The sequence below is a fragment of the Carex rostrata genome, chromosome 18 (assembly GCF_964058835.1).
Source record: "Carex rostrata chromosome 18, lpCarRost1.2, whole genome shotgun sequence".
NCBI classification, from domain to species: Eukaryota; Viridiplantae; Streptophyta; class Magnoliopsida; order Poales; family Cyperaceae; genus Carex; species Carex rostrata.
Window position 1 is genome coordinate 4514969 of NC_135935.1, and position 11186 is coordinate 4526154.

Here is an 11186-nt window from a genome sequence, read left to right on the forward strand (position 1 = left end):
CACATATCACATACATTATTAATAATATCCATAAATGTCACATCAATTTAACAAATAATAGCATTACAACAATAGCTAAGTAGTTCAACAGTGATCACAACAGACATGGTTACAAATACAATAACTACCATGTCTTCTTGAGTCTTGACTATTTCTTTTGTATATGCATGTGGTCGACTATGTCGTCAACCCAGTGTTTAGTATCGGCTTTTCATTCAAAATTGACATTTCTGTATATCATTCACGGGTGCTGTTCATCAAGGAACTTAAAAATCATTTCGGTACCACCGATTGGTATCTGTATTAAGCAAAAGTACCTCAGTCGCTGTCTTTCCGCATTTTTCTAGTTGACAAGAATTTCATCCGGAAACTCACCGCATTTTTCCAGAGGCATTCTTAAAAGCTGAATACATAAATTAATCAAGCAGATGGACAATACCACAATCAATTTCATAAGCTAACCAACGTACAACTAGCATACTTGCTAATATAGCATTTTTTAACAGTCCATCCAACAAAATTAAAATTTTCTCGACCAACTTATCTAAAAGACCAACTAAAATTCACACTAGCTATCACATCCGGAAGGTATAGCTCATCTTTTCTTATTATATCTTCATTTGGTTGCTTACAATATATTTTAATCAGAAGCTTGTTCAATATTTTGATAGGTTTTGCTGCCTTCTGACGATTCTCTGGTAGCCTTAACAACTGTCACGAAGCTCAGCATTTTATTTAGTGCACTCAAATAAGCTCTGACACTTGAAACCACAATGTCCATTGCCGCACCACTCCCACTGAAAAATAAACAAAACGAAATAATGACGTTGCAAAAAAATTCAAATGAAAATACAAGGGGAACATCGACTTCTGATATGTTAGCTGATAATCATCTTTTCATGAATCATTATTCATACATGACATAATTAAAAACCAGCAACGTAGCAAATGAGACTCCTGCATCTCAAGGTTTAAAGCAATGCCAGATTGGGTTAGCATTTTATATTAGAACTGTAAAAGGTACATATCCAACCTGCTAGAAGCTAAACAAGGAGTAGAAAACCTAATGTATTTATCAAACTAAAGTGATTTTTAGTAAAAGAATACTTCACTGGCAGTCTGACTAGACAAGACCATTCAGACATGCCAACAGGGTTAAAATAAAAAACCCTGATAGAAACCCACCGCATTAAACCATATCAGGTTTGTGAGGATGAGTCAACAAGTGCCAACCCTCTGAATTCAGTTGATGTAAATTTACTGCAAATTTAAGTCTGAATAAAATAAGTAAACTTATATGTTTCGTTTTTCTTGTTGTCAGTCACTAGTCAAAACTTAAATGAAGCACCAGAATAATTATGATCAATGTTTTTGAAATTATCACTTTAGACCTCAAATTTTAACTCTAGAACAGTCATATAACAACACAAACAACAGCTAGGAGAAAGTCCATAGAGCCAACAATTTAGACAATTGCTTTTGATGCTTCAACCTTGAAAAGTCACAATGAAAAAGAAGATATATAAAATATAAATAAACAAAGACTCCCTCCAAAGGGGACTGTGTTACTTCTCATAGAACCCTTACGGGGATACTTGTCCAGGAATGGGTGCAAATACTTGAAATTCTTAGTTCCATGTCCATTACACATAGATTAGACAAAGTAGTATGGAGATGGAATCGGAAATCAGTTTTTAGTTAGATCCATGTATAAATTTCTGAATTTTAGGGGGGGTGAAAAGCTCAAAATATGTTGTGGTTGGAAAATGCCCTTACCTCCCAAAATTAGGGTTTTCATGTGGCTCTTGGAAAGGAAAAATATTTTAACTAACAACAATTTATCTAAAAAAGGATGGTAGGTATTACCAAATGTCATTTTTGAGAATGAAGAAAGTGTAGATCATCTATTTCTTCAATGTACACTAGTGAGGAAAATTTGGTTTTGGTTAGGTCAATGTCAAGAATATTTCAGTAACTGGAACAGTTTTGATGATGTTATCTCTACTGCCTTGACTTCCCATTCAACACAAAAAGTTGCATTCTTATTGGTTATCTGTGCCACTTGTTGGGTGGAAACACAGGAATGAGTTGTGTTTTTCGGGTAAACCAGTCCAATCTCGCAATTTAATTTGCTTACTATCTCTCTTGTACAATATTGAGTTGGGAATGTGAAAGCTGAAGTTGGAGCTGATTGTTCAAGTTAGGATGCCCCAAGGCTTGGAATGTATTCCTCTACAGGAATGTGACCAAGGTGATACTCAAATGGTTGAAGCTAACAATTCAGCTCAGTAGGGGGGTGCAGCTGAAGATCATATGGCTTAGCACTAGTTTTTAGCAACAGTAGTAGGCTAATTTGGATGTTGTGTTAGCATTTCATGGTTCTTGTTGATGGTGTAAACTGTTGGATCATTATAACAAAGTTTCTGAGTGATCTGGTCTGTGTACCAGTATCCTGGGGTTATTAGGTTTAGGGATAATACTGTCATCAGGGAGGAGTTAAACGCATGACTAGATCATGCACCTTCCTGCGTGGGGTCAGAGGAGTCATTTTAAACCTCTGTTTCGGTTGTAATTATCATCTTTTGCCATATCACAAAAAAAAAAAAGACTCCGATTCGATTTTAAAGAAAAATATAATAAAATAATATACTGAATGTCAGGAGGACCTATTCCTCATAATTAGAAGCAATATTTCAGCAATGTAATTCAAAGTTAAACATATTTTTCTAATCACATTCCCTTGTTGTCTCATATGCCCAATTTTTGCAACTATTATAGAAGATCAATTGAATAGAGGATTGGTCCCACACAGGAACCATGAAAACTAAGCAAAAATACTCCTATGGGTATCTCGTTCATCTGGAAAGTTACCAATATTTTGCGTATTTATTTGACAAGTACATAAAAACAGTAGGAGGGTTTTATAAGAAATCATCAATAAATAGGAAAAAGGACCTGAAAGTGCGATTGAAGGTCAATCCATCTAATGTATGTTTAGGGGCGATGCTCGAGTCTCCACCAATTACCACACGGGTAGTTGCAATTGCATCAATGCCTTGTGTAACCGAGTTCATGCTGTATTCGGTCAACACAGTTGGGACCTAAATATAACAATCACACAAGCATAATATAATATATGATGCTTTCACAGTGCTCTTGCAATTAAATATACAAAAGGAGAATAATTGAAGTGCTCTTCCAATTAAATGTCAAAAATCACAGTCTAGTACAGCCATATAACAGGGAATACCTGACAGTATGGTGCCAGAACATCTGCTCCTAATTTGTTTTAGTGCATTTTCTTTCAGACCGTGTTATTATCCATATCATATTGGGATTGGGATTGTTGAGGTTTTACAGAAATCTCACTCAACCACTAATCTGACAGGTAGGTCCACAATGTTCAACCCGTTTGAGCCAACCCTTTAGTCAGCAATTGCCAAACATAGTTACCCAAATCAGATCTTCTATCCTCCTTTTAACCAGAACTTAAATTTAAAGAGAACAGCTCAATTAACCTTCACCCAAGATGATAAAAGCACAGTGCAAGTGGTCTGGCTAGTTCAGCGAGCTAGCCTTCTTTGATTAGTGGAATAAAACTAATATACTTAATATAAGAAAAGAAACCTGGATAATGCTATCGATGGCCTTGTAAGCAGCATCAACAGGTCCTGTACCTACAGAGCACGCTATTTTTTCCTCTCCATCTGATGCTATTAATTTTACTGTAGCTGTAGATAGGCCAAGGGTCCCACATGTAACCTGAAACAAAAAAAAAGAAAAAAAAAAGGCTCATGGGCATATTTTTCAAGAAGCAAGAACTGCCTTGCCCTCCAGATTAAGCTAAACAAAAGTGCAATTCGCATGTCCTGAAAAGTGGTACCTGTATTTCACCAAGGGACCAAATAACTTTAGGTTGAAATATCTCATCTGAGAGAAGCGCTTCTATGTCCTCATCAGTTACTCGCTGAAACCATAATTAAAAAAATTCATATCACAAAACACATACAATAGCCAGCCACAGACTCTTCAAATTTGGACTTTTCGATAAATAACTACAATACATAAAACCATAACTACGATCGAGACATAAAAAGTGGATTCATAAAACAAATAAACAATTACAAACTGCAGCTCACCTTTTTCTTCTCAGCAACCTCCTTGTAGCGCTTAAAAAAGTCTTCAAATTCCTTCTCACTGATGTGATAACCGAGCTGAATATAACAGGTTAATTAAGACACTTTACTGGGCATCTATCATAAAAGACTTGAGCAATGAAAGATAGGCAAGAAGTGCATTACCTCAATTAGCTTATTCTTCACAGCATGGCGGCCACTAGAAAGTTGAAGACCATATATTAGTTACCTTACCATGCAGCTTTGCTTGATACCAACAGTTTTGGGGTTGTTAGAATTTATACGTTAGCCATATTGGGCATAACTTTAATGAATTGTCTAGTCTAACATGTAATTCCTAATTCCCTATCATTAATATCGCATGATATACTATTACACAACCATAGATTGGGTTAAGTATCCCCAAAAGGGAAAACAAAGGAAAGATGTTCTTACCTTAGTTTTCCTAAAACAATACCATGCTCATTAGAACGGAATAAACCAATATCTTCAGGCGATATAATTTCATAAGTTCCCTTGTATTTAAGCATCCCATCCTGTATAATAGTAAAATCAATTGATGCAAAGACCTCAAAATATGATGAACCAGAAAATGCACATGTTACCTCATATATGTTAAGCAAATTCTCAAAAGTCTTAACTTAGGGTTACAAATTAAGAATAAAAAATTTTCTTCTTCTATCCAGCAAAAGCCAAATGCACTGTAAAGTCTTGTGATTTGAAAAGAAAAGAGGAGAAAAATTGTTCTTACCTGATGAATACCACTTTCATGAGCAAATGCATTAGCTCCTACAATAGCTTTGTGTGGCTGGACAATTAATCCACTATGTTCTTGTACCTAAACGTAATTTTGATGTTAAAACAACAAACCCAGGTACACATGTAGAAGCAGACAAAGGAAAAATGCACTACTTAGTAATAATTCATGTAATTATACCATCTTGCTACTCATCATGATCTGCTGAGTATTGATTCCAGTATATACCCCTCCCATTTCATTCTGACGGCATTTTATTGTAAGGACCACCTAAAAGTCGAGGACAATGGAAAAAAAAAAAGTTTAGTACAGGTGAAATCAAAATAAGCTACAAAGTTTTGGCACCATAGCATACTGCACCAGAGATGCAATCATAAATCTACTCACTAAGAGCGGTAAGATACCGACACGAGGGCTAGAAAGAAAGAGTAATTCAATTAAGTATGCTTTTACCTCCTCCAGAGAAGCATTCCCAGCTCTTTCTCCTATTCCATTGATGGTCACTTCTACTTGGCGGGCACCGGCAGACACGCCCTAAATTAATTTTAAAACAAATGTAAGGTTTTCCATATTTTTTGTAATTGTACTTGAAATTCTTGGAGAAGTTGTTAAATGCTTGTACCCCAAGTGTATTGGCAGTTGCAAGACCAAGGTCGTTCTGACAGTGTGTGGATATAATCGCGTTTTCTATTCCTTTAGTATTCTTTTTAATGTCTGCAATTAGATTGGCGAATTCACTAGGAAGATTATAACCAACAGTATCAGGGATGTTGAGTGTGGTTGCACCGGCCTTTATTACCTCCTCCAGAATATGGAACAAAAACTCACGATCAGACCTGTATTAGGCTTTGTAAAGGCGACTTAAATTTCTGGGCAATTTAAAATAAGAAATGATTTTCACGAAGTAAACACTAGGATATCTGATATTTGAAAAAAAAAAAAAAATACATTTTACTTCAGAAAATGAATTTCCTACTTTGAATACAAAAGTTCAGCATGAATACACAAGGCTAAATCAAGCATTCTGAGATCATAGCTAGTGGTTTTTTAATATAAACTATGAGGCAACTTTTGTTCAGTTATGCAAAACGGTCGAGTAAAAACTAGAGCTCTTCGCTCAACTTGACCTTGATTTATACAATTGGACAGAAAACCTAAAAAGTACTCCTATCAATTGTAATTACCTGCCAGCATCTTCTGGGCTGAACTCAACGTCAGGGCAGCCCAAACTGCGTGCATAAGCAACCATCTCTCTGGCAATTGCTACCACCTCCTCCTTCGTCTTGCGCAGCTTGTGCTGCATGTGGATCTCACTGGTAGCAATAAAAGTGTGGATCCTAGGCCTTTTGGCATGCTTCACAGCCTCCCAAGCAGCATCTATGTCTCGCTTATTGCACCGGGAGAGTCCACAAATGACAGGAATGTGACCATCATCTCCCACTGGGTTGTTACCTGTCGCATAACAGATGTTCATGTATTGTTCACTAATTGTTCAGTATGGAAGGAAATTTATTTGGTTGTTTATTCAAGAACATTCTTCCTTTCAAGGAAATGAGGTTAAATAAAATAGGCCTCTCTGGTACTGATAGAATAACAAAGGTTAAGAAAGTGGTCATGCAGGTACATGATACTCCTATATTTAATAGACCTACATTTATTTTTTATTTCTCCTGACTTGCACAAGTGCCGTTAAACTGGATCAGCCATAATTGTTGTGGCTCGGTATGCAACTAGCACATACAGTATACCAGATACAGTCTCGTATTTTTACATAATTTTGGTCATATTCGGTCCCATAAATTTACAACAACAGACCAGTGTGTATCAAATGTAACAGCTTTTGGTGCTTGTTTTTGGCTGGCATTTCATCATTTTCATTCCAAAATTAGAGTTTATTCCCGACCATGTTTCTCTCCGTGATTCAATTACTTATTGATTGGATTTCATGCTCAATAAATTAGCACCATTCTTCTTTTGTTTAATTTCTCCTCTATAATTATTTTGCTTCTCATCAAACTAATGAAGAAAAATTATATTTTCTTTGATTTACATCTCTTCTCTTTGGGTCACATTTCCAATTAAGACATTCTATTACCAACATCAATAGCAATTGACCGAACTGCATCTAGATCATCAGGCGATGAAGCTGGGAACCCGGCCTCAATTATGTCAACCCCCAGTCTCGAAAGCTGCCGTGCAATAACCAATTTCTCAGCACTGGTCATGGTGGCACCAGGCGACTGTTCACCATCTCGCAAGGTCGTGTCAAACACTCGCACGTAGTTTGGATCGGATATGTGGTTGGGTATGTACTCCGGTCGGGTATGTGATTTGGCAGAACATATTATTGAACTGAAGTGGGGTTTGACTAGACTGGTGGTGGAGAGAGAGAAAGGGAGGGGCTTGAGGGTTGGGTTTCTAGCGGGATTGATAGAAAAAGCGATGGAGAGGCGCTGCGAGCGAGAGGTACTGGGGTTGATGGATAAGGGTTTGGGCGAGGAGAGGAGGATGGAGGAAGCCATCGCTGAGAGGGTGGCAGGGTTTAGGATTTCTCTCGTCTTATTTATTTGTGGCGGCGCGTTATCGGACAGCGCTCCGCTTGAACATGGTGTACCACATCAGAACAATAGATATATATATTTAAAAGGCTGCCCTGCCCGCCTGCCCCCGTTGCATTATTTCCCTAGCCTATAGAAGGGTCTACAACACTGAAAAATTATTGTGCGGTGCAGCGGTGGTGCACGGAGAGCATGACTAATACTCATCCATAGAGCAGACGTGGATTCCACGGATCATATCCGGGAAAGATATTGTTACTTTGGTGACTGATGACTATCATTTGGAATCGGTTGGTTATAAACTTATAATCGAAGTGTCCACAAAATTTAATGATTGTTCGACTTTGCAATTGCGTCGAATTAACATTCAGCTCATCTAATATACAAAAATTATATATTTACAATTTTATTTTTAATATTTACACAACTATCTGATCGACTGTTATGATTAAATAATTTTATTGTTAATATAAATTATCTATTAAAAAAGGTTCGACCACTAATTAAGGGTGGTAACAGCTGGGTCTAGCTCGTCTTCGGCTCGCTTATTTATCGAGGAAACTGGACCGAGCTGATTTTAGAGGTCCGAGTTAAAATCTCAACTTCTATTCGTCATGAGCTGGCTTGTAAGTTGGAACGAGCTGGCTCGCTGGATTAAGTGGCTCTTGTTTTAATAAAGAAAATAGATTTTATAATTTTTTTTGGATCGAGCTAAACAGCATAAAATGCACACACAAATTTATATAAATTTACAAATTCATACCTAGCCGAGCTAGCGAGCGAGTTAAGTTCCAGCTTGAACTTGTTTAATTTGAACACAGCCACCAACAAACTAGCTCATTAACAACTCGATCTAGTAACGAGCAAGTCGGATGCGAATCACGATCAAACCACGAGCTATGTGCTTTTTTGCCACCCCTAATATTAATCATGCATCTTTTTAAAAAAAAAAATTCAAAATTATGTCTTACTTTATCAATTGTCTATGCTAAATTGCAAGGTAACTCCAGCAAGTAATGACTATCATTTACAAATTACAATAGAAAAACAATAAACATTTTATTCATAATTAAATTAGGTTATGTTGATAATTAATCAAGTCTAATCTGATAACTGTTTTTTGTGTGAAATATATATTACAAGTTCAAAATTTAGTATATTTTCTAAAAGATGAGTTCATGAACTTTATTTCTTGCCAAAAAGAAATTTGGTTAAGTTGAATGAAATATTTATCCATTATTCCAAAAAAAAATTCTATTTTGAGTTTGATGTTCTGCTCATCTACAATCCTATGTTGCTCTCCGGCAACTTCAATGGAGTTTGGCTAGTATAACATCAGCGTCATTTCAACCTATATAACACTAACTCTAAAACCTATCAAATCAACTTCAAACGGTGAATCATGATTAATGTCGTCGTTGTCAACTAGTCATCGGCTAATCATCATTGTTATTATTATTATTCATTTTAATGTTTTTTTATTTAGCTTATTTAATTTGAATAGAATTTGACCAAGCATTAATTATGACTTTCAATTTTTACTTTAAAAAAAATATATGGACAAACAACAAAAGGCAAAATTAATGGCAGATTAAAGGGACCTTGAACCGGTTCCTAATTGTTTTATTATTCGATTTATTTGAATAATATAACAATGGTAATGATGATCATAATACGAAGTATAACGCTTGATTATTTCTGAAAAGTTAGCAACACAAGTTTTACAAAGATCAAAGCCAAATACAGCGTCCAAATTGAGAAAAAAAAATCATATCTTGAGCAGTAAGAAAAGTGTTACCTAATTCCTTAATTATATCTCAAATCCTAATCGACTTTAGATGTCATCAGCTTTTGTTTTGCTCCTCGTGAAAGAATTGGGATCACCATTTTAGGAAATAAATCTAGTGCGATTCTTCACTCATGAACAATAATTCTACAATGCCTTCTCTTTCGAATCCAGTTGTTAATTTTTTTCGAGATGCATGCACATAAAAGTTCTAAAAAAAATTGCTTTTAAATTCGTTCTCGAAAAAGTATTAACAGCTAGATTCAGAAAAAAAAAAAAAAAGAGAGATTGTAGAGGTACTATTTATGAGTGGAAGATTAAAGCAGATTTATGTCCACCATTTTAATACCGACAACTAATCGACTTTGAATCTATATGACATCAGATATAACGGAATCTATCTGAAGACATTATCGATGGCACTTATCCCAAATATTTTACTCGCGTACTAGTTAGATTATGAAATGTCAAAATTATCTGCCATATTACAAATTAGAGGGTTCAAATGCCTCCATATTTTGTGTTTTCATCATGTTTTCATTTTTAAAAACTTACTTAAAAGTCAAAATAAAACCGTTGGAAATGATGTACATCATTTTATATATGCATGTGTACAAAACTATGACATTTCAATTTTATTTTGGTTGTCATCAAGACCTTGCAAAAAACATACTAATGTGAATAATTTTTAGACGTTGATTTTCCAACTTATTTATTCATATAAAAACAAAAATGAAATGTCATAATTTTTTATGAGCACATAGAGAAAATAATATAGATCACATCTAATGGTTTTATTTTGACTTTAAATTTTAAATTTTGAGTTATTAAAGTCTTAAATATAGAGGCATAATATAGGCATAAAAAATAGAGGCATTTTAACCCTCCTCTACAAATTAACTTGTGGATGCAGGTTAGCGATGTTGATGAGGAAAATGAAATAAAAATAGACGCATGTCAGAAGGATGAATGGTTTCAACTTTTCAAGTAGCATTCTGGGGAAGGGAATAATCGATTGATGTGAATTATTACAATACAAGTAATAAATTCTAATTTACGCTCAATTCGGTTGCAAGTGTACAACCTTGTCGAGTAGTACTTAGGATCGTCTCTACAGGGACAAGTTGGAATATTAAACCTAACCTAACAATTTAATTTAGTAAAAAGAAAATAAGAAGGTTTTTGTTTGTTTAAAGGGTTGGTTTGATTGTGATTAAACTAAAGTCTTTAAAGCAAAATTAGGTTTTTAACAAGTATGAGAAATTAGGGTTACTTAGGGTTCATATCCACTAGTGTTATGACTAATTAGTTTATTAAATTTGTTCTTTTAGTTATGAAGGCACAGTTGGGTGTTGTAGGTACAAAGGGATATCTCTATATTAATACCATCTTTAAATTAGAATAAACGTCACCTCTCGGTACTTGGCTACCCTAATCTAAAGTCATTAAGTTCTTACTGTCCCAATAAATCTAGAAAACTATCTTTCACCTCTCGGTACTTGGCACAATTCTCTAAACTATTAGGTAAAACCCGTATAAGACAAGCGTCACCTCTCAGTACTTAGCATATCAAATACCCTATTCCTTATGGTCTGGACCTAATATTCAATTTCTCAATTGCAAATACCAAATCCTAGGGTTTCATGTGATTTCGATTAAGTCCTCACAATCAATTAAAATAAAGAATAGATCACAACAAAGAACAAGAATATATAAAATAAAACCAACTAAATCATAACAAAAGTTTTAAGTACAACCCTAATCAACCCTAGAAAAAGCCCTTAGCCAGCCATGGCTAAGATACAAATCAATTCAAAAGAATAAAAGAGTTCCAAAGGAAAGAAAATAATAAAACCGATTGATCAATGATCTCTTCTTCCTTCTTCTCTCTCTTCTTGCTTTTCCTTGCTTTTCCTTGTTGAAACCCTAGAAATTCTGCCTAAAAAAAC

General features: G+C 35.1%; 1 protein-coding gene across 3 annotated transcripts; it reads right to left on the reverse strand.

Moving 5' to 3' along the window:
- Positions 1 to 11: 11 nt before the first annotated feature.
- LOC144569448 (2-isopropylmalate synthase A-like) lies at positions 12 to 7451 on the reverse strand. 3 transcript variants are annotated; one of them, XR_013516063.1, is made up of 14 exons: positions 6989 to 7451; positions 6078 to 6345; positions 5516 to 5729; positions 5347 to 5427; positions 5074 to 5163; positions 4888 to 4974; positions 4572 to 4672; positions 4302 to 4335; positions 4140 to 4214; positions 3884 to 3967; positions 3628 to 3762; positions 2956 to 3101; positions 2138 to 2525; positions 658 to 797 (listed from the first exon to the last, which is right to left on the reverse strand). XR_013516063.1 is itself a non-coding variant. In XM_078319801.1 (13 exons), the coding sequence occupies exons 1-13, from the start codon at positions 7413 to 7415 to the stop codon at positions 641 to 643; spliced, it is 1899 nt and encodes a 632-aa protein (XP_078175927.1). In that variant the 5' UTR covers positions 7416 to 7448; the 3' UTR covers positions 12 to 640. The 3 variants fall into 3 exon arrangements, 1 of the variants encoding a protein (XP_078175927.1); XM_078319801.1 differs by lacking the exon at positions 2138 to 2525 and having other exon boundaries at positions 12 to 797; positions 6989 to 7448; XR_013516064.1 differs by lacking the exons at positions 658 to 797; positions 2138 to 2525 and adding an exon at positions 3251 to 3488 and having other exon boundaries at positions 2962 to 3101.
- Between the last annotated feature and the right edge of the window lie 3735 nt (positions 7452 to 11186).